The sequence below is a fragment of the Callithrix jacchus genome, chromosome 5, assembly GCF_049354715.1.
Source record: "Callithrix jacchus isolate 240 chromosome 5, calJac240_pri, whole genome shotgun sequence".
Taxonomy (NCBI): Eukaryota; Metazoa; Chordata; class Mammalia; order Primates; family Cebidae; genus Callithrix; species Callithrix jacchus.
Window position 1 is genome coordinate 116,533,148 of NC_133506.1, and position 23,854 is coordinate 116,557,001.

The following is a 23,854-nucleotide window of genomic DNA, read 5'->3' on the forward strand; positions in this document are numbered from 1 at the left end:
CTAAAAACAATACAAAGATTCACACTGTGAGTCCCAATACTTTATTCAAAAGCCTGAAGCCAGCTGTGTTTAGAATTTGTAATGTTTTTGGAATTTTAGAAGAGGAGTACTTTGCATATATCCTGCAAATAATACCCAATAACAACTGCAGCAAAAGATATAAACAGAAGCACTAAATGAGACACATAGAAGCCAAAAGTAGCTCAGGACAGATTAAGACAGGTTTGCCACCAAACAGGCTACTAAAAAATGTACATTTTCAAGAACCTGTTATTTGGGAAATTAAGAAAGGGGACTAACTTCAAAACCAGCCTGACCAACATGGTGAAACCGTGTCTCTACTACAAATACAAAAATTAGGTGGGTATCGTGGGCATCCGCCTGTAATTCTAGCTACTAGGGAGACTGAGGCAGGAAAATCGCTTGAATCTGGGAGGCGGAGGCTGCAACGAGCCGAGATCACACCATTGCACTCCAGCCTGGGCAATTAGAATAGAACTCCGTCTGAAAAAAAAATAAATGTATACACATACACATACCACCTACCAGCTTGGGTCATTTTAGAAGACATTAAAAAGTGTACATTTTCAACATGAAAAACCTCTGTGAAGAGAAAGATTTCTACTGAAATGAGCAAGACCACCACCCAGCTTTCCAAATAATTCAAGGGTAACCTCCTGGGAAATGAGCAGGAATCACAGAAAATGGCTAAAATGAAGGGGGAATCTTAAAAGTCACCATTACAGTCCAATTACCTAGATATTTAAAGCCTTGACATGAGACTTGTTCCTTCCTGGCTTGATAATGGAACTCACCTCTTCGATGTGGCTTTCACCAGTATACCTCCCATAGTACTCCAGAACAGATTTAACTGCTCCTTAACTTCCTTCCTGTAACACACCGTATACACCTCCAAGCAGAGAACTTACTAGATCCTTGTAAAGTTATTCATGTCTGTTTTCTCCTATTGGGTTGTGATATCCTTAGGCCAGGGATCACGTCTAATTAATTTCTGAACCTTCAGCAACCACCCAGCAGAAGGAGTCAATAGACATTTGTTGAATTGAGTTAATTTGTTCAATATTCTGGATCTGCCACTGCCTGAGTGGCTTGCGGAATTCCATGGACCTCCCCGTTAGTTCAGCTGCAAAAAGGGACAGGGCCATTCCTGGGTCATCTCCTAAGCCTCTTGTAATTCTTTAAGTTGTTCATTTTTACTAACTGCATTTTCTACGCGCTGTCGAACTAGCAAATAAGGAAAGGTTACGGCTTGGAGGCAACCAGCCTGAGTAGGATCCCCTGGGAATAGGATCCCCTGGGAGTGGGCGCTGCCTTCCCAACACTCAGTTCGCTTTGTTGTGCCCCACACCTGGGAAGGAACAAGACGTCCAAAACCCCACCTCTCCACCTATCAGCGTTCCCACTCGGAAAGGCGGGGATTCGGGCCACCCAATCGAGGTCCGGCTAAGCCGCGCCCCCACGAGACAGACTGCCAACCGCGGCCAATCAGGAGAAGAGGGATCGTTCTCTCCAGCCAATGGTAGAGCGCTGGGGCCCGAGCCAGACACCGCCCCCGCACGCGGGGAGGTGACCGTTGAGCCCAAACAGGCGGCGTCACCAGCCAATCAATTTCCTTCCAGACGTTTCAGCGCCCAATTAACAGTAAGAACGCCTCCGATCCAGGCAAGCAGAGGGCGGGAATAGTTGCGAGCAAAGGCCGAGGCCAGGGTCGGGCCCACATTTTTCTGTTGGGTATGGACAGAACAGAGGGTGGCTGAGCAAGGGTCGGGGGAGCGGGAAGTTGGGACCCAAGCACTGTGAGGCGTGGTCAACTGCGTCACGGTGCTCAATCAACTGTCCTTAGAAACCCGCCATCCCTCCTCTCCGGTTTCTCACCTTCCTTCGCGGCATTGCTGGCGGCTGCGGCCCGACGGTTCCGATTCGGGCAGCGGCGGCAGCAGCAGCAGGAACGGTGGCTCCGGCGGGCTCCGTGGCGACCTCTGTAGCAGTCCCAATCCTGCGGACGATCCCTAGTGCCTCCTGCCTCTCAGCGTCTGAAGCGTTCTGCGCAGGCGCCGCGGGCTGAAGCGCTTTTTCCTTCACTTCCGGCTGGGTCTCGCGTCACCTGACGTTACGGGCCAAAGAGAGTGCTGGGAGGTTCGATCCTTTTGGTGAAGCTAGTGGGTGCCATTTTGAAGTTGGGCAGAAAGTGACTCCCGTGGTGGAATCCGGGGCCAGGCATTTTTAGTTACGTGAGTGGCACTCTTTCTGGGCGTCGGTAGCCATTCTTGTTTGGGGCAGAAGCCTGACAGTTGATGTAAATGGTTCTCATCTTTACCTTAGGCAAAATTCCCTTCCCGGTCGTTTTAATTTCTAGATTCGAGGAAGGAAACCTCCCCAGAATCCATCAGGTTGCTGAGATTAGATTTAACCCCTTCGTTGCCTGATTGTTTAAAGGACGTTTCCGTTTACTATATAAACTCAAAGTTGCGGAGGGATGTTTTGTAAAAGAAACTCCGTATTTTGAGAACCATCCTGTGTCTTTTAGGGGTAGGAATGGGGAATTGAAAAAGGAACTAAAGGGTAGCGTCCGCCATCAGGAAGTTTCCTGTCTGGTAGAGGAGACACTGTCCTTGCCCTTAGCTGACAGTAAGTTAGTTGATGTCGCAGGAGGTGGCAAAACCATTTTCCAGAAGCTGCAGCTCAAAAGAATTCCCAATTTAGCTCTGTGGCTAGCGCCCATTTCCTTCCCGCACTGTGTTTGGGTTTGAGAGCACTGGGGGCCCTGGGGTGAAAAATGTGACTTGAAAGTGGGGATGCAGTATGAGGGTCAGAAAAGCTTTGAATGGCCTCTGGAATCCAGATGCTTGAGCCGAGAGTTAAGAGGCGGAGGAAGAGGAAGGAATGTTTTTAGTGAAGCTGAAGCCCCCCCCCCCCAAATAATGAAAATTTTAAATAATAATGAGAGGGCCTAGGAAGGAGCAGTTGGTCACAGATACTAGGCTGAAACAAGAGCCATAAGAAAAGGCTTGGAAAGTTGAGAGCGGGCCTTGAGGATTTAACCTGTCTGTAAGAAAAGTCTTGAGAGGACCAAGTCTTGGCCAATTGGGACTGGGTGGAATCCAGGCACGCTCAGTCATTAAGTTAGGATCCCGAACCCCAATTTCAATCAGGCCCGGTTAAGATGGGGATTTCCCCAGCAGCAGGGCTAAAGAACAAAGTAGCAGAAGGTAAACATCGGATGTGCTAAGTAAAGAACTCTGAATAGTTAACGTTCCAAACCCTTAGCCAGCACTCTCCTTGGGGATGTCCTGGGCCAGTGTTGACACAGGCAGCTTTTAGTATTTAATACTTAGCTTTTAGTGCTTAGTATAAATACCTTTGATAACCTACTTAGGTTGAACTGCGCGTAAGAACTTATTTGAAAATGCCTCACTTTACTTCTTCCTTTGTAGCCCCTCGGCACTTAAGCATTTAATTTCATACCGTTACTCTTATTATTTTTTTTGTTTTGTTTTGTTTTGTTTTGTTTTTTTTCTGAGACGGAGTTTTGCTCTTGTTACCCAGGCTGGAGTGCAATGGCGCGATCTCGGCTCAAGACAACCTCCAACTCCTGGGTTCAAGCAATTCTCCCGCCTCAGTCTCCTGAGTAGCTGGGATTACAGGCACGCGCCACCATGCCCAGCTAATTTTGTGTTTTTTTAGTAGAGACGGGGTTTCACCATGTTGACCAGGATGGTCTCGCTCTCTTGACCTCGTGATCCACCCGCCTCGGCCTCCCAAAGTGCTGGGATTACAGGCTTGAGCCACCGCGCCCAGCCTCATACCGTTACTCTTATTTTGCACTCGCTGGTATGTTCCTGAGGTTACATTTGAATATTCTGGCTCCCCAGCTGGTGGTAAGGACCTCTTATATTAAGAGCATATCTCAGTTATTTCATACCATCCTTCTTTTTTTTTTTTTCTCTCTCTCTCTCTCCTTTTTTTTTAATTCCTAGACAAAGTCTTCCTCTGTTGCCCAGGCTGTAGTGCAATGGTTGGATGTCAGCTCACTGCAAGCTCCGCCTTCCAGGCTCAAAAGATTCTGTTGCCTCAGCCTCCACAGTAGCTGGGACTACAGTTGTGTGCCACCACACCCAGCTAATTTTTGTATTTTTGTAGAGACAGAGTTTCACCAGGTTGCCCATGCTGGTCTCGAACTCCTGAGCTCAGGTGATCCGCCCATCTCAGCCTTCCCAAGTTCTGGGATTACAGGTGTTAGCTACCGCTCCCAGCCATACCATCCTTTCTAATGGTGCTCAAACTTTGTTCTACCCACAATAAATGCTTGCTAGTTAGTAAGAATATCATTACTGTTTTACCGTCTCTGAATGTGTAGCACTCAAAGATTATGAAGTATCCTTACCTGGAAATTAGTGTTTCAGAATAAGATCTTATCCTGGCTTACATCCATCACACAAATACCAGCATTACAAAACTTCAACGTTAGTTAGTTTCTTACACTAGATTCCCTAAGACTGTAGCTGATATTAAAGAGTTTACAGTTTCATTTGGATATGGTTCTTGTCCTTGGAAAATGTACGCCCTGGGAGAAAGATGAGAAAACTAACACCAGTGTGACAGAAACATGATCATAAGGGGGAAAAAATGTGTATAGTACGAGAGAGTAGACCAGCTAGGTATATTTAGAATGGAGAGGGGGAGGATCTTAAAAGCTTATTCCTTCTTCCTTTCTTTTTTTTTAAACCAAATATAAATATATATTTTGAGGTTCATTTTCATCACAACACGATTAGCTTTCCAAACAGGAACTGATGTTGATTTCAAAGCCTCTGATTGGTTGCCCCGGCCATCCTCAACCACCAGACTTCACGTTGACACTCTTGACAGTTCTCCTTGCCTTTATACTTTCTCACAGGCTTTCCTTCCTGCCTGGATGCATATCCTAACCTTCCTTAAAAATTTTTTTTTTTTTGAGATGGAGTTTCGCTGTTGTTACCCAAACTGGAGTGCAATGGCGTGATCTTGGCTCACCACAACCTCCGCCTCCTGGGTCCAAGCAATTCTCCTGCCTCAGCCTCCCAAGTAGTTGGGACTGCAGGCGCACACCACCATGCCCAGCTAATTTTTGTGTTTTTAGTAGAGACGGGGTTTTACCTCGTTAACCAGGATGGTCTCGATCTCTTGACCTCGTGATTCACCCGCCTCGGCCTCCCAAAGTGCTAGGATGATAGGCGTGAGCCACCGCGCCCAGCCCTTCCTTAAAATTTTCTTATTTCAGAAAATATTTTCTGATTTATTCTTTGTAAGATAGTAGGGCATAATTTATTTTGCACTTAACTGCTGGATTTTTTTTTTTTTTTTTTTTTGAGACAAAGTTTTATTCTTGTTACCCAGGCTGGACTGCAATGGCGCAATCTCAGCTCACTGCAACCTCCGCCTCCTGGGTTCAGGCAATTCTCCTGCCTCAGCCTCCTGAGTAGCTGGGATTACAGGCACGTGCCACCATGCCCAGCTAATTTTTTGTATTTTTTTAGTAGAGACGGGGTTTCACCATGTTGACCAGGATGGTCTTGATCTCTTGACCTCGTGATCCACCTGCCTCGGCCTCCCAAAGTGCTGGGATTACAGGCTTGAGCCACCGCTCCCGGCCCAACTGCTGGATTTGTACCTTTCCTTGTACAATTTGGTAGATACTCTGTTCATTTCCCTTCCCAAACAGATAATAGGAACATAAATAAATCATGTTTATTGTATCCTCGGCCCTACTCACATCCAGTACAGGGCTTTGATGTCAGATCTGAATTTGAATCTCAACTCTGCCACTTCCTACGGGCATTACTCTTGGACAAGTATTTTGTTGTTGTTGTTTTCGGTTGTTTGTTTTTGTTGTTTTTTTTGAGACGGAGTCTTGCTCTATCACCCCGGCTGTAGTGCAATGGCACGACCTTGGCTCACGGTATCCTCCACCGCCCTCGTTCAAGGGATTCCCCTGCCTCAGCCTCCTGAGTAGCTGAGACTACAGGCACGCCACCACGCCTGGCTACTTTTTTTGTATTTTAGTAGAGACGGGGTTTTACCGTGTTGGCCAGGATGGTCTCGATCTCCTGACTTCGTGATCCACCCATCTCAGCCTCCCAAAGTGTTGGGATTACAGGCGTAAGCCACTGCACCTGGCCTGTTTTTGGTTTTTTAAGAGACAGGGTCTCACTCTTTTCACTTAGTCTGGAGTGCAATGCACAATCATAGCTTACTGCAACCTTGAACTCCTGGGCCAAGCAGTCCTCCCACATCAGCTCCTGAGTAGCTAGGACTACAGGTACACACCATCATGCCTAGATAATTCTTAAATTATTTGTAGAGATAGGATCTTGCTATGTTGCCTAGGCTAGTCTTGAACTTCTGGCCTCAAGCCATCCTCCCACCTCGGCCTCCCAAAGCACTGGGATTACAGGCATGAGCCATGTCTGGCCTTGGACAAGTTTTTAATTTTTTTTTTTTTTTTTGAGACAGAGTCTCACTCTGTTGCCAGGCTGGAGTGCAGTGGTACAATCTCTGCTCACTGCAACCTCTACCTCCCAGGTTCAAGCAATTCTCCTGCCTCAGCCTCCGGAGTAGCTAGAATTACAGGCACCCGCCACCACGCCTGGCTAATAGAAATATCTTTCTGGCAGCTGTGAAGGGAACTGATCAGAGTAGCAGGGAGACTCAAGGCAGACCAGTTAGAAGGCTGCTGAACGGCTGGGCGCCGTGGCTCACGCCTGTAATCCCAACACTTTGGGAGGCCGAAGCGGGTGGATCACGAGGTCAAGAGATCGAGACCATCCTGGTCAACATGGTGAAACCCTGTCTCTACTAAAAATACAAAAAATTAGCTGGGCATGGTGGCGCATGCCTGTAGTTTCAGCTACTCAGGAGGCTGAAGCAGGAGAATTTCCTGAACACAAGAGGCGGAGATTGCGATGAGCCGAGATCGCGCCATTGCACTCCAGCCTCAGCAACAAGAGCGAAACTCCGTCTCAAAAAAAAAAAAAAAAAAAGAAGGATCCTGAAATAGCCTTAGCCAGTGACAAGGAGGGACGGAAGGAGGCATTGCTAGTGGGGGCAATCTTTTCTGTGTATGTCCTTATGTATTTCCTTACTTGTAACAGTGTCTTGTCTCCTCAGTTTGTAAGCTCCCTAAAAGATCCCCCAATGTCCTTTAAAATGTTTCCTTGACAGTAAAATTATAGGTACCATATTTCAAATGCAAAATGGAGTTACTCATTGTTTGCTTCTCCCAGAAGTTGGAAGCCTTGCCTGGATGGTCACAGTATCTCCAGCTTCTCCCTTCCTGTGTGGCACCCAAAAGAACTCAGTAATTGGGGTGGCACCAAATTGAATGTTTTTCACCCCACTGCCAGTTGTTCACTCATCTAGGAAAGGCTTGCACACAACCAGCCATGCTCTCCCCTCTAAACCTCTTTCTGACCATTGGGGTGGCCAGTAGGGGTTAGGGATCGCCATTTCCTCTGTGTGCAGTCTTGTAAGGTGGGGGAAGCATGCCTTGGCCTTTTAAACACAATGCCAGGCCAATCTCATAACTTCTGAGCCAAAATATTGGCTTAGTCTCTATTCCTTTGGGAGAATCTCAGAGGTTGTTTGATGTGACCATAATTCCTATTAAAATATTTTCATTTGCAGCTGCCTCAAAAAGGGTCAGCACAATCACTAACAGGCCCTTCTTCCTTACTCTTGCTGGAAATGGCCTGGAGCTTCTCTTACATTCTGGCCACCTAATTTGGTTTTTGTAGCACCCTTAGCCCCCACCCACAGCCCCACCCTCAGAGAAGTTATTGGACTGATCCCAGCAGGCTCAGGCACAGCTCCCTGCCTCTGCAGCTGGGGATATAAATAACCACCAAAGCTAAACAGTCAAATAACCACATTTTGAAAATCGCTAAAAAAAAATATCATTCTGATCTTGATTCAATAGCAGTTCTTCTCTCACCTCTGCCCTTCATCTCCTCACTTCCTCCGCTTATCCACCTCCCTTTCCTGATCCAAGGTCCCCAGGGAAGTCAATCCAAGCACAAAGCTGTCTTATGATGAAGACATCCTTTTCCATATTGGACAGGGCCAAAGCCCTTCAGGGCTGTAGTTATAGTTACGAGATGTTGTTATGGCAGCAGAGGCCTCAGGGCAACATATGTTCCACACTGGTAATTGGGTTTTCTTTAACAGACTGTGTCTCCCTGGGTTCTCCATGCCCAAATTCACTTACCAAGAAGATCAGGGAATTGCCATTATGGATGAGCCTTCATTTTTTGATTCCAGCAAAACCAAATTGCTCTTTATTCCCCGGGGTGAAAAGTACCCGGTTACCATAGGTTGAGACATTTAGACTGCAGCCATTTTCATTTATTCACTCAACAAATGTTTATTGAGCACCTGATAGGTGCTAGGAATTGGCCAGGACTGAAGAAGCAGACATGGTCTTTCCTCTCTGTCAACTTAGGACAAGTATGTACAGGAAGGGGCTAGAGGAGCACTTTCACCTCCCTCAACTCCCCTCTACAATTTCAAAATGATTAACCCAGTGTAATAACACTAAATGAATTTTTTTTAAAGATGGGGTTTCGGCTGGGCGCGGTGGCTCAAGCCTGTAATCCCAGCACTTTGGGAGGCCGAGGCGGGTGGATCACGAGGTCGAGAGATAGAGACCATCCTCATCAACATGGTGAAACCCCATCTCAACTAAAAATACAAAACATTAGCTGGGCATGGTGACGTGTGCCTGTAATCCCAGCTACTCAGGAGGCTGAGGCAGGAGAATTGCCTGAACCCAGGAGGCAGAGGTTGCGGTGAGCCGAGATTGTGCCATTGCACTTCAGCCTGGGTAACAAGAGTGAAACTCCATCTCAAAAAAATAAAGAAAGATGGGGTTTCACTGTGATAGCCAGGCTGGTCTTGAACCCCCAACCTCAGGTGATCCACCCACCTCGGCCTCCCAAAGTGCTAGGATTACAGGCGTGAGCCACTGCGCCCGGACTTTTTTTTTTTAAGATAAATGAAAATTTGAGGAAAATAAAGACATCCTTAATTTCACTGCTGCCACAAAAGCTTTTTTTTTTTTTTTTTTTTTGAGACGGAGTTTTGCTCTTATTACCCAGGCTGGAGTGCAATGGCGCGATCTCGGCTCACCGCAACCTCCGCCTCCTGGGTTCAAGCAATTCTCCTGCCTCAGCCTCCCGAGTAGCTGGGACTACAGGCATGCGCCACCATGCCCAGCTAATTTTTGTATTTTTAGTAGAGATGGGGTTTCACCTTGTTGACCAGGATGGTCTTGATCCCTTGACCTCGTGATCCACCCGCCTCGGCCTCAAAAAGTGCTGGGATTATAGGCATGAGCCACTGCATCCGGCCTTTTTTTTGAGACGGAGTTTCGCTGTTGTTACCCAGACTGAAGTGCAATGACACCATCTGGGCTCACCACAACCTCCACCTCCTGGGTTCAAGCAATTCTCCTGCCTCAGCCTCCCGAGTAGCTGGGACTACAGGTGCACAACACCATGCCCAGCTGATTTTTTGTATTTTTAGTAGAGACGGGGTTTCACCTTGTTGACCAGGAGGGTCTCGATCTCTTGTCCCAATTACATCTAATGGTGAATGCTGTCAAGTACACATACTATTGAGAAAGAGCGAGATTGTAAACAGAATGTGTACGCGGCATCGACAAAAATGTTGAGGAGAGGCCAGGCACAGTGGCTCAAGCCTGTAATCCCAGCACTTTGGGAGGCCAAGGCAGGCAGATCACTTGAGGCCAGGAGTTCAAAACCAGCCTGCTCAAGATAGGAAAACCCCATCTATACTAAAAATACAAAAAATTAGCCAGTGGACCTCTAAGTCCCAACTACTTGGGAGGCTGAGGTGGGAGGATTGCTTGAGCCCAGGAGGCAAAGGTTGCAGTGAGCCTAGACCATGCCACTGCCCTTACCCCAGCATGTGTGAAAGGGCCATGATAAAAGCCATAGTCACTCTTGCCCACTATAAGAACCATGAAGAGGATTCTGTAGACACTACTTTCCTGGTGACCTGGGAGACACTAAAAAGTTTCCCGAACTAGTCAACCTCAGGAGGATAAAAAATGACCCTGCATTTTGCCATTTGTAAAATGTAGGCCTTTTTATTTGTTGGGAGATGCTTTCCCAGGCATGGGGGCTAGGAATGGGTCCCTCTGAGTCATTTTCACATGTTTACCCAATCTCCCTTGTGATTAACTCTACCCAAATATGAATCAACTGGCCAATGGGAGGAGTGTAAGCCACAACTAGGAAACACATTTTCTCTATTTAAGGCAAACCAGCCCATACATAGCTCAGACCCACAGCCTTGGACATCTTAGTCTTGCTCTTACAAACTGAGGTTACCAGTTTGCCCAATCCAATCTCAGATGTTAAGGATGATTTTCTTGCTAGTCTGGAAATTACATGAGGATGAGTAGGGATCCAGTCATTTTATTATGTGCCTAGCCTTGCCAGCAGATGTCACTACACCAAACCACATTTTCCAAAGATATGACTGGAAGGAAAGGACTGGCCTTAGAAAGGCCAAGTCCGACCATTATGACCCTCTTCTCCCATGGCTTCGATTAATATCCTGGGAAACTATCAAGGATATGTATATATCCATGGTTCCCAACAGTGCCGAGGCCTAAGCTCAGCAGATGAAGACCCAAGTTTCTGGGGAGAGTCAGATTTCTTATCCAGGGACCTTCTCCAGATTGGGTGGGTAGCACAACTGCTGTAGGAAGGGTGGCAGGCCATTTAAATGGGAGGTATGCATGATAGAGTTATCTAGGAACAAGAGCCATAGTCTTGGGGCTGTTCCAAATGTCATGCAGAGCTGATACCTCAGGCAAAGCACTCCACCCACCCTCCACCCTGCCCCTCTGTCCACACGGGTGGAGGCTATCCCTTGCTTGAGGGTTGTAGACTAGGGCTGATCCATGGGTTTTGGGGGCTCCCCAGTGACAGCCAGGCATAGCCACACCATGTCAGGATGCTGGGAAAGTTCCTAGCAGCTTAGACCATAGTGACTGCTCTTCAAGACAACTATAAGTGGCCGGGCGCAGTGGCTCAAGCCTGTAATCCCAGCACTTTGGGACGCCGAGGCGGGTGGATCATGAGGTCAAGAGATCAAGACCATCCTGGTCAACAAGGTGAAACCCCGTCTCTACTAAAAATACAAAAATTAGCTGGGCATGGTGGCGCACGCCTGTAGTCCCAGCTACTCGGGAGGCTGAGGCAGGAGAATTGCTTGAACCCAGAAGGCGGAGGCTGCGGTGAGCTGAGATCGTGCCATTGCACTCCAGTCTGGGTAACAACAGTGAAACTCCGACTCAAAAAAAAAAAAAGACAACTATAAGTAGCCTCAGTAATTTGGGAGAAAGAGCCATCGGCCGCTCTTCTGTTCCGCGTGCCTATCCGTGGAGGGATAAAGTCAGAAATCCTTCCCTGGCCTGCAGTGTCCTGCATGGTCTGTCTTCTGGCTAACTCTCCAGGCCCATCTCACACAAACCTGCTTCCTTCTCTGTGCTGCAGCTTCAGTGGCCTCCCTGCCATTCCTTAGGAGTGTGCCAGTTTCTTCTTTCTCAGAACATTTGCACATACTCCTCACTTTGCCTGGAATGTTCTTCCCCCATATTCTTCTTTGCCTATTTTCACTAATCCTTCAAATCTCAGCTCAAATATCGTTTTCTCAGGAAAACTCTTCCTGAACCTTCCAGGCTGGATCAAGGCCCCCACTGCCGTGTTCTTAGAGCACACTGTGCTTTTCTTCATAGCACTTGTCTCTGTAATTATATATTTATGTGTGTGATATTTGGATTCTTTACTTTCTGTCTCCCCAACACACATCCCAGACTGTAAGTTCTATGAGGGCAGTGTCCATTTTACTTCCATTGCCCTCTCAGGACCTAGCAGAGTGCAAGGCAATTAGGTATTCAATAACTATAAGATGTATCAATGAATGGCAAGTGGATAAATGAAGGAAGTTAGAGAACATAGTGTTACTCCATACCTACATTTATATGGTATTTGCTTGTGAAATACAGTGCCTAATTCTGGTCACTCTACCTGTGGAGAAAGATAAATCAGAGTTGGGGAGTCATCTAAATTGGTCTAAGTGGAGACTACTATATCAGGCAAAATGTTAAAAGATTGTGGAAATATGGAGTCTGAGATCATGATCCGTGTATATGGAAATATAAAGGGGATACATGCAAATTTGTTTTCAAGATCCCAAAAGTCATCGCTAAGGGTCATTTTTTGAAAAATGGGCTGTGGATTCTCCAAAGGAGGGACTGTGTGTTATTTATCTGCATATCTCAGCACCTAACATGATGCTTGGACTTAATAGGGACTCGAGAAATGTTTTCTGAACTATTTTTGTTGTTAAAGCTCAAAGGAGGTAGACTTGGGTCAAGGGATAAATAAGGTAGTATGCAATTATTCACTTGGGAAACCCCAGAGGCAAAAAAAAGAAAAGTATGAATAGGGTCAAGAAGGGTTCCTTTACTTGTATAGACAATAGCTACACAATGGACTGTTTCAGGGACATTAGGGCTATTCAAGGCCCATCCATTGACCTTTTGAGATCATCCTCATGAAGGGCAATTACCGTGCACTCCCACAAAGTGCATCTTCTTCCCACCAGGAGGGACCAAATTCTAAGCTGTATAAGTCGTTGGTCTCACCCTATCCCAGTGCCTCCAGGTTATTGCCTTCAGTGCCCTCTACTCTTGAGTACAAACCCTGTTGGTCCCTTGGCATATTCTACTCTGTTTCCCACCAGAGAAGAGAAAATCCCAGAAGGTGATGCCCTTCAGTCAGAAGTAAAAATGGCCGCATCTCTCAGGGCAACCAGTGCCTGGGCCTGGTATTCCTGAGCCCACAGCAGGGAGACCATTAGCCCCCATCCCAAGAATCCCTGCAACCAGCATCCCTGGCATTTAGCCTTCCATCCCTGGCACTTAACCCCCTGGCCCCATAAGAAGGGACATTTCAAATAGTTTTTCTTGAAGCCATGGAGGGTTCAAAAGAATTCTTGAACATTAAAAAAAAAAAATCCTCCAAAAACAGCTATTGAGCTGCTTGGCCTCACTTATTTATTTCTTCCCTCTCCCAGCAGCGTGGAGCTTAAGGAAAAGGTTGAGGATTTGGATGTGTGTTCATTAGCCTCATTCCAGCCAGTTCCAAAGGTCTCATACACATACAGTTCCAGAGTCTCAGGCCCCCAGAGGGTTGAAGGCTGCATCCTGTTCCAAAGTTGGGTCTGAAGGAATAGGCATCAAGAAAATAGATACCTTGACTCTTAGCAGTGGTGCACTGGTGCCTCGTGGAAACTAGGCTTGGGGCTTCCCTCTTTGCTTCCCACCCCTCCCCTTCCAGCAGCCTATAAATCACTGAGTATTAAATACTGTCTGGAGGACCCTGTTCCCCCACCCCTACCCTGAGGCTCCCTGCCAGGCAGAAGGCTGCAAGCTAAGCAGGGAGAAAAGAGAGAATGAGCAGCAGGCAGGGGTGCCCATCATTTATCAACCAAACACGGCAACCAGCCACTCTTTCCAGCAGCATTCTGGCAGGCTGGGCAGGCCATGCAGCCAGTGTTTTCTGGCAATGGAGAGCATAGTCCCGCAAGAGTCCCCCTTATTTGGCTGCCCCATCTAAGAGGTGGGGAGACAGAGTCAAGGAGTGAGTCCTTTTCTCTTCTGATTTTTGGTGGTTTCAGAATCCAGACACACTTCTGGTCTTACATAGATTCTTACCTCCTCTTCCACCCTCTTCCTCCTTAGGGCCTCCTCTTGCAGCTTCTCTTTTGACCCCACAAAGAGCTTTCCTACTTTCCCTGGCACACTATTAAAGTATCTTAGGAGTCCCAGTTCCCTAGCTCTGGCAGACGTTCTGAAAGGGCAGTGCCAGCCTCCTCCTCCTTAATCTTCTGGTTTCTCCTTCATGGAAACCCCCTAGGTTTCCCCATCTTGCTTTCCTCCCCCAAGGTAGGAAGGTTGGAGAAAGGGAATAGATTTGGTTGTAGGCTAGTCCACTGGAGGCAGAAACATAATATTAAATAATGGTCCTTTGGCAGAGAAGCTCAACTCCCATACCATGAGCAGCTAGAACCCTCCAGACGCACGTCCAAAATTTCTTAGCATTATAAACAAAATCAGAGTTCTAGAGAGTTTAGAGCTGGGGAGGATGACAGAAAGGCAGGGGAATGACTGTTCTGGCCTGTATTTCTCACTTGTCTGGGTCTGTGTCTCTCTGACCTAGTCCACTGAGCCCCTTCATAGTGGTTATGCACAGTCTTTGAAAGTAGTTGGACCTATCCCTTCTAGCTATATAACCATCAACACATTTTTTAACCTCTCTGTGCCTCAACTTCCTCACCTGTGAAATGGGGATAATTGTACCAACTATATAAGGTAGTTATGAGGATCAAATGAGACCGTATGTGTAAATGGCTCAGCTTGTAGTCAGCACCCAGCAAGTGGAAGCCTTCTTCTGTGCTGTGAAGCAGGGGCACATGGCCTGTTACATCATGGCTGTTGGCTGTGTTACTTCCTTCCTGGGGCCTTGATGTTACTGTCTCCACAGGTGTATGGAGTGGGGGGGTGCTTTTTTGGCATTCCGAAGAATGCAGGCTCCCCCACTGGTTCAGGAATCCCATGGTTTCTAATCAAGAGAAGAATTTAAAATTGGATGTACAGGGCCAATAAATTGACATGATTGGTATCTAAACCCTGACTCGACATTCTGGGCAAACACCCAGGAGGCCAGAGAGTTGGACAAAGCTTTTGGGTGGGACTTCCAGGGAAGGTGCCAACTTGTGTGATATTATCAGAGTGGCAAGGAAGAAGCAAGGCCAAGCTGCTTCCTACCCCAGCAGAATACAGGCTACTTTGTAGATGACCAGGCCTTTGCTAAAGTTGAATGGAAGCAAGGGGTCACAGAGGCCACTGGTGGAATGTACTGGAACATTCCAGGCCCTTCCGCTGCACAACACAACTCCTCGAGGCACTGAACCATCAGGGGCTTCCAGAATTGGGTACAAGGTCCTCACCTTCCACCATGCACAGCAGGAGAAACCACCTGCTGAGAGGAGCACTGTTCTAAGAGTCACTAGGTGGGAAGAGTGTCAGGCTGCCCTTTGGGACTTTTTCATCAGATAGAGAGACTTGGCTGCCAAGGCCATTTTGTTGAGCCAGGGCTGTCTTGTGGAATAGATGTGTTGGGTATAGGAAACCCACAGTAAAAACCAGGAATAGCCAGGTGTGGTGGCTCATGCCTGTAATCCCAGCACTTTGGGAGGCCGAGGCAGTGGATCACCTGAGGTCAGGAGTTCGAGACTAGCCTGGCCAACATGGTGAAACCCCACCTCTACTAAAAATACAAAAATTAGCTGGGCATGGTGGCAGGTGCCTGTAATCCCAGCTACTTGGGAGGCTGGGGCAGGAGGATCTCTTGAACCTTGGAGGTGGAGGTTGCAGTGAGCCAAGCCTGGGCACTCCAGCCTGGGCAAGAATGAAACTCTGTCTCAAACCAAGAATAGACACAAATTCAGTCAGGGCTGAAGTGTTTGGCAGGATGTAACTGGGCTTCATTCTTTCCGTCAGAAGTAGATTTACAGTGGCCAGGCGCAGTGGCTCATGCCTGTAATCCCAGCACTTTGGGAGGCCAAGGAGGGCAGATCACTTGAGGCCAGGGGTTTGAAACCAGTCTGGCCAACATGGCAAAACCCCATCTCTGCCAAAAATACAAAAATTAGCTGGGCATGGTAGCACATGCCTGTAATCCCAGCTACTCGGGAGACTGAGGCAGGAGAATGGCTTGAACCTGGGATGCGGAGGTTGCAGTGAGCTGAGATTGTGCTACTGCACTCCAGCCTGGGCAACAGAGAGGGGCTTGGGGATGTGGTGATAAGTAGATTTACAGTGATGCTAGAGAAACTTAAAGAGTCAGAGCCCCTCACTTGCTCAGACTACTTCCAAGGCACTGTACCTAATTCTATGTGTATGATTTTTAAACTCTTTTACTTAATAGGAACCCCCAAAGTAATTTTCTTTTTAAAGAAGAAACATCAGGCCTCACAAAATCTAGAACCTTCCCCACTTTCAGCCTGCAGGACTATTAGCCTCATCTTCCAGATGTGGATCAGGATTATTAGTTGGAGAAACAGTCAAATACTTAAATAACCAACACTAACTCAACACTGCTGGATGCACTAGCTTGTGCTAGTTTCTGACAAGAAATACCAGAGTTGACTAGGTACAGTGGTTCACGCCTGTAATCCCAGCCTTTGGCACTTTGGGAGGCTGAGGTAAAAGGATTGCTTGAGCCCAGGAGTTCAAGACCAGCCTGGGCAGCTGAGCACAGTGGCTCACGCCTATAATTCCAGCACTTTGGGAGGCTGACTCGAGCCAATCACGATGTCAGAAGTTGGAGACCAGCCTGACCAACATAGTAAAATCCCATCTCTACTAAAAATACAAAAATTAGCAAGGTCTACTAGGCATGGTAGCTCACACCTGTAATCCCAGCACTTTAGGAGGCCGAGGTGGGCAGATCATGAGGTCACCAGATTGAGACCAGCCTGGCCAGCATGGTGAAACCCCGTCTCTACTAAAGATACAAAACATTAGCCAGGCATGGTGGCGACTGCCTGTAGTCCCAGCTACTCCAGAGGCTGAGGTGGGAGAAGGATTGCTTGAGCCTGGGAAGTCGAGGCTACAGTGAGCTATGATTGTACCACTGCACTCCAACCTGGGTAACACAGAGAGTGAGACTCTATCTAAAAAGAAAAAAAGAAATACCCTTTGCTCTCAGTTGAGGAAAAAAGACAACCATATTTAAAATGACTTGGAGAAAAGCTACCTTAAGCTACTATAGAATTATGGGCTACAAACTGAACACTTAAGTCCTGAAAGAATCAGTAACTGATAAGGGCAGATGAGGAACATTTGGAGAAATCGAGGTCTAATTTGAAGCTAAAGTAAATGACAGTGAAGATGGAGTTTACAGGGCAGAGGAAAATCTCATTGACCAAGGCACAGAAAATAAAATTGAATAAGAATCTGTGGTGATATTTTGTGGTTATCTACAATATAAATGATATTTTTCAACTCTGAAAATAAGCTCTGGGGCCTATACCCTGGGTCTAAAGGAAATCAGACCATAGACCACCTTTCAAATTATTCATCTCTTCTGTTATATTTTCATATTTTTGAACTGGATTTTGATGACTTTTTTTTTTTTTTTTTTTTAGGCAGAGTCTCCCTTAGTTGTCCAGGCTAGAATATAGTGGCACAATATTAGCTCACTTCAGATTTGATCTCCTGGGTTAAGCAATCTTCCTCCCTCAGCCTCCTAAGTAGCTGGGACTACAGGCACACCCCACCACACCGGGCTAATTTCTAAAATTTTTAGTAGAGAGCAGATCTCACTGTGTTGTCCAGCCTGGTCTTGAACTCCTAAACTCAAGTGATTCTCTCCCAACTCAGCTTCCCAAAGTGCTGGGATTACAGATGTGAGCCACCATACCTGGCCCTTTTGATGATACTTGATGCCTGATTTGGTGCATGGTGTGAAGGGAAGGGAGAGGGAGTGGATATAGAATCAGGTGGAGAATGTCAAAGATATTATAGCTTTTTTGCCCCCGGGGACAATTATGGTTTTGAGGCAGACTTGAAAAAGGTAATTGGGAACAGTGGAGAAGCAAGAAATCTAAAGTGGGGATGAAACAGATCTTTTGGTTTACACACAGTCTTCTGGGAATGTACTCAACCAGCATCCCCTCTTCAGAGACTTTCCTCTGGGAGGGAGTGCCTAGGAAAGTTAGCTGTGGGGGACACAAACTGTTCCCACTAAGGCACTGCTCTAGAAACCAGCTAGTTTCTAGAGCATTTGTCATGCCCACATGACACAGTGGAACTAGAGTGTCCTTTAATTCATTTCTCGTGAAGCACCATCTGCATGCTGGTCACAGTCCTAGGTGTTGCAGAGCGATGACCAAGACGTATCTGCTCTCTTTAGGAAGCTTATATATTTTAGTGCAGGAGGACATTTTTTTTTAACAAGAAATACCAGCCTGGGTATTCCATAGTCCAAAGAGCCATATCTGTTTCTCACAGTAACCCTTTACGGATATCATAAGGGCAGGTATTTTGTTCCCTGGGACATTACCCTGAAAAGATTAGCAGGGTCTCCCACACATTGTTGATCTCTGAGAACGAAGTTTATCTAAGTCCTTTTATGTTTTTTGAAACAGCTTAATTGAGGTATAATTTACAAACCACAAAACTCATCCATTACTCGTGTACAATTCTATTTATTTATTTATTTTTCTTTCTTTCTTTTTTTTGAGACAGAGTCTCATCCTGTCACCCAGGCTAGAGTGCAATGGCATGGTCTAGGCTCACTGCAACCTCTGCCTCCCAGGTTCAAGCAATTTTTCTGTCTCAGCCTCCTGGGAAGCTGGGACTACAGGCACGTGCCAGACACCCAGCTAATTGTTGTATTTTTAGTAGAGACAGGGTTTCACTATGTTGGCCAGGCTGGTCTTGAACTCCTAATCTTGTGATCCGCCCACCTCGGCCTCCCAAAGTGCTGGGATTATAGGTGTGAGTCGCCGTACCCAGACTTATTTATTTATTGAGACAGAAATCTCGCTCTCTTTACCAGGCTGGAGTGCAGTAACATGATCTTGGCTCACTGCAACCTCTGCCTCCCAGGTTCAAGCGATTCTCCTGCCTCAGCCCCCTATAGCTGGGATTACAGGTGCCTGCCACCACACCCAGGTTTTTTTTTGTATTTTTAGTAGAGACAGGGTTTCTCCATGTTGGCCAGGCTGGTCTCGAACACCTGACCTCAAGTGATTCACCTGCCTTGGCCTCCCGAAGTCCTAGGATTACAGTTGTGAGCCACTGGGCCCAGCCTATTTTTGTTTATTTTTATTTTTATTTTTTTGAGACAGGGTCTCACTCTGTCACCCAGGCTGGAGTGCAGTGGTATGATCATGGCTCACTGCAACCTCCACCTCCTAAGGTAAACAGATCCTCCAGCCTCAGCCTCCCAAGTAGGTTGGACTAAAGGTATGTGTCACCACACCCGACTAATTTTTGTATTTTTTGTAGAGACAGGATTTTACCATGTTGGCTAGGCTGGTCTTAAACTCCTGGGCTCAACTGATCCTCCCACATTGGCCTTCCAAAATGCTGCAATTATAGGCATGAGCCACCATGCCTTGCCGACTCTATTATTTTTTTATTTTTTGAGATGGAGTCTTGCTCCATTGCCCAGGCTGGAGTTCAATGACACGTTCTCAGCTCACTGCAACCTCTGCTTCCTGGGTTCAAGCAGTTCTCTTGCCTCAGCCTCCTGAGTAGCTGGGATTACGGGCGCCCAGCCAATTTTTGTATTTAGTTGAGACAGGGTTTCACCATGTTGATCAGGCTGATCTTGAACTCCTGACCTCATGATCTGCCTGCCTTAGCCTCCCAAAGTGCTGGGATTACAGGTGTGAGCCACCGTACCCCACCTCATGCTGTTATTTTTAAAGTATATTTATAGAATTGTGCAACCATCACCACATTCTAGCTTAGGAACATTACCATCATCCCAAAGAGTTCGAAAAAGTGTCCATTGGTAGATAATTTCTGCTCCCACCTCCAGTCCTCAGCAATCACAAATCTGCTTTCTCTATATATAAATTTCCCTTTCTGGACATTTCGTATACATGGAGTCATATAATATGTAGTCCTTTGGATCTGGCTTCTTTCACTTAGCATAATGTTTTCAAGGTCCATTCACGCTGTAGGAAATATCAATAGCCTGTTTCTTTTTGTTTCTGAAAAGTACTCCATCTAAATTCTTTTTTTTGATACGGAGTCTTGCCCTGTTGCCTAGGTTGGAGTGCAGTGGTGCAAGCTCAGCTCACTGCAGCCTCTGCCTCCTGGGTTCAAGCAATTCCCTGCCTCAGCCTCCTGAGTAGCTGGGATTACAAGCATGCACCACCATGTCCAGCTAATTTTTGTATTTTGAGTAGAGACAGGGTTCACCATGTTGGCCACGCAGGTGGCCAGGTCTCGAACTCCTGCCCACCTCAGCCTCCCAGAAATCTGGGATTACAGGCATGAGCCACCTGTCTGGCCCTAAATTCTTTTAGAAGTTATTTATGTTTTGAGGCAGAATTGAATGGGATGCAGGAGTCATGGTCCTTTGCTTGTCTCTGATTTGCTGAATGGACTCTGACAAGTCCTGCATTTGTCTGGGCATCTGTTTCTAGGTCTGCAACATGAGAGGGCTGAATGATATATAGTCTCTAATGTTTCTTCCAATTGTTTGTTTAAAATCTACTTTGTGGCCGGGCGTGGTGGCTCAAGCCTGTAATCCCAGCACTTTGGGAGGCCGAAGGTGGGTGGATCATGAGGTCAAGAGATCGAGACCATCCTGGTCAACATGGTGAAACTCCGTCTCTACTAAAAATACAAAAAATTAGCTGGGCATGGTGGCGCGTGCCTGTAATTCCAGCTACTCAGGAGGCTGAGGCAGGAGAATTGCCTGAACCCAGGAGGCGGAGGTTGCAGTGAGCCGAGATGGCGCCATTGCACTCCAGCCTGGGTAACAAGCGAAACTCTGTCTCACAAAAAAATAAAATAAAATCTACTTTGTATTTTTCTTACAGTGCCAATAAGTCTAATATTCTAGAGTTTTAATGTGTCTGATTCTGCATTTACTGTTTACCTATTTGAGAGCTTCCACCATATCATTTATTGTCAAAGATTAGCATCTTTATTTATTTATTTTTTTTTTTGAGATGGAGTCTTGTTCTGGAGTGAAGTGGCATGATCTCGGCTCACTGCAGCCTCCGCATTCCAGGTTCAAGCGATTCTTCTGCCTCAGCTTCCCAAGTACCTGGGACTACAGGTGTGTGCAATCATGCCCAGCTAATTTTTGTATTTCAGTAGAGATGGGTTTTCACCATGTTGGGCAGGCTGGTCTCAAACTCCTTACCTCAGATGATCTGCCTATCTTGGCCTCCCAAAGTGCTGGGATTAGAGGCGTGAGCCACCACACTGGGCCGAGAGTCTTCATTTTAAAAGGGCTGCCATTTAGCAAGGAAAGTGGATTCCCACTGAGAGCAAAAGGAGACTGAGGGGTGAATGTCAGCCAGTCTAAATGAAGAAGGAACAAGTGAGAGAACTAAGAAGACAGCATGTGGTGGGCCACAGCAAGGGACAAAATGTGTCAGAGCGTACTGAAGGTCAAAATCCAGGCCATCTGGCTACCCTGAGAGTGAGAGGGAAGGGATGCAGGGAGAGGGAGGTACCAGAGTGGGAAGAGATGCTGAGGGCTAGGACCCCCCTCCCTATTCTGTTCCCATAACCTCATTCATTCCCTCAGCCCTCCTTGCCAATCCCTCTCAGGCTGCTTTACTCCTTTAGTTTGACCCCATTTCCTCAGGATCTTGTTCCCTGAGGAACCAGTCCTGACATTTCAGTCAGAGGCTGAGTAAAGGAGGTAGGTCGGAAAGAGACACTGTGTATCTGCGTCATCTTATTTTCTGTTTTATTATTTTGGAACTTGGAAGGGGGAGCAAAGACGTAAGCACTTAGAATTTACTAGGGAGTTCAGAGACCGTCTTCTGGGTACCAAGGAATACCAAGACTTCTCTAGTCTGCTGAATAATTGCTACTGGGTGTCGTATTTTGGAGGGTAAAAATAGTGATTTGAAACTCCCATTCTTGTTGGTTACTGTGAGATAAATGGAGGCACAGGGTGGAATCCAAGGTGCCCTGGATGTAGGGCCAGCAAGGTCTTTCAGAAGTGGAAAGTTCCTCTCAATTCAGCAGCCAGCAGGGTAAGGCTTCCCTGCTGATCCTCTGATCTGCCAAAATTACCCACAGCCTTTTGCCCTTGGTAGTCTCTTAGACTCCTGCAGCTTTTAAGACTCGAAGCCTCATAGGGACTGCTTGGAGAATGACCATATCTCTGATTCACACCTATAGGAAAAATAATGCCAATTCCTTGAGTCCTCATTTATTTGTGGCATTTAGCTGTGGACATCCCAAGAGCATGCTACAGTCAAGGGCCTAAGTATTTGCTGTTGGAAACCCATAAGGCAAGTAAGTCTCTTATAGATGAAAAAAAATTATTGATATGCTTAGTATCTAATCCCCTACTTTTTTTGGGAGGAGGATGGAGTTTTGCTCTGTCACCCAGGCTGAAGTGCAGTGGTGCGATCTCAGCTCACTGCAACCTCTGCCACCCAGGTTCAAGCAATTCTCTGCCTCAGCCTCCCAAGTAGCTGGGATTACAGGCACCCACCATCATGCCTGGGTAATTTTTTTGTATTTTTAGTAGAGACAGGGTTTCACCATCTTAGCCAGGCTGGTCTTGAACTCCTGACCTCGTGATCCACCCGCCTTGGCCTCCCAAAGTGTTGTGATTACAGGCGTGAGCCACTGCACCTGGCCAGACCTCTATTTTTGATGTTTTTTTAGTGTCATCCTCTGACCCAAAGTCTCTGAAAGCAGCAACCAGGTCATGTATCCCAACTGAAATAGCATCTTGCCCAGGGCCACTTCTGCATACAGGCTTCTAGGCCTGCTGGCTGATGAACTTCAACATAGGGACCATGTTTCTGAACATCATTGTCATTCAGAGCTTAGTACCTAGCTCAGTGTTTGGCACATAATGGGGTCATTTCAATAAATTTCTGATGTTCGAATTAATTAATGGCAATGATGTTGATAAGGATGACAGTAAGGGCAGTGGCAAAGGTTTTGTTGCAAGTTGGATGCTTTGTAATGAATACAAGGCATCTCCCCTTAGCAGCACACAGCCTCCCCAAAGCCAAGGCTTCTTTCATTGGAGGAAGCAGACAGGGGTTGATCTTCAGATGTGGTCCTTATCCTCCCTTCATGCCCATGCCAAGAGAAGCTATCAGTGATAGAGAAGGGAATAAGAGACAGCTGGTCAGGCATGATACCTAGTAAGGAGAGGACCAAGTTCTATGCATGCCTCCCTTCTCACTCCTCCAGCTAGGATCAATTTTAGTGTCTTTTGCCAGCAACTTATCAGGAAAGACCATGACTTTCTGGACTCAGAAGATCCATTTCTTCAGCTATACCACCTCCACTGCCTCCTTTTCTACTGTCCAGGTCCTTAATTTCTGGTACCTTGGCTTTGGAATAAAGTTTAAACACAGTGTCCATGGAACCATGCACATTACTCCTCTTTTTGAGGGAAGAAAGCATCTGTACAATAATGTATCACTTTATTTTTAGAACAAGTCTATGAGGATGATGGAGCAGGTGTGATTCTGGCACTGAGAGAAGAAGTCACTTACCCAAAGTGTTTCAAGATGTTTCATCCCAGGGCTTTACCTCTAAACACAGGTTGAATGGCTCAGCCAATAAAAAACACTCATCATCTCCTAGGACTGAGAATGTACATGTTGAGGGATCCTAACATAGTATAAGTTGTCAGGCAAGAAAAGCTTTCAAAAGACCAACTAATCTATCTTTTGGCTGTCAGGCAGGACCGATGGTCTAGAAGTTGAGTGTTGGTTGGGAAAGCATTGAATCTGGAATTAAAAGACCTAGGACGTAAGTCCCAGGTCTGCCATTTACTAAGATGATCCTGGGCAAGTCACCTAGCCTCTGTGACTTAACCTCCTGAAGAGTGAGAACAATAATATCTGCATTTTCTGCCTTACATGCCTGTGGTAAGAATGAAATGAGATAATGTGGCCAGGCGCGGTGGCTCACGCCTGTAATCCCAACACTTTGGGAGGCTGAGGTGGGTGGATCTCA

The 23,854-nt window shown here is 46.6% G+C and overlaps 2 protein-coding genes across 7 annotated transcripts in view; one reads left to right on the forward strand and one right to left on the reverse strand.

Moving 5' to 3' along the window:
* KAT7 (lysine acetyltransferase 7) overlaps positions 1-2,068 on the reverse strand; it is a 40,050-nt gene extending 37,982 nt beyond the window's left edge. For both annotated transcript variants that reach the window (XM_035301280.3, XM_035301279.3), the window contains exon 1: positions 1,897-2,068. In XM_035301280.3, the coding sequence (XP_035157171.1) occupies positions 1,897-1,911 (15 nt within the window). In that variant the 5' untranslated portion in view covers positions 1,912-2,068. The remainder of the gene's footprint in view (positions 1-1,896) is intronic.
* The window catches only part of FAM117A (family with sequence similarity 117 member A), a 78,297-nt gene continuing 56,032 nt past the window's right edge, over positions 1,590-23,854 (forward strand). Inside the window, exons 1-2 of one of the 5 annotated variants that reach the window (XM_078374217.1) lie at positions 1,590-1,752; positions 20,854-20,963. In XM_078374217.1, the coding sequence (XP_078230343.1) occupies positions 20,882-20,963 (82 nt within the window). In that variant the 5' untranslated portion in view covers positions 1,590-1,752; positions 20,854-20,881. Of the gene's footprint in view, positions 1,753-2,170; positions 2,253-20,853; positions 20,964-23,854 lie in introns of those variants that run through there. The other 4 variants (XM_078374216.1, XM_054256285.2, XM_078374218.1 and 1 more) reach the window with 4 other exon arrangements.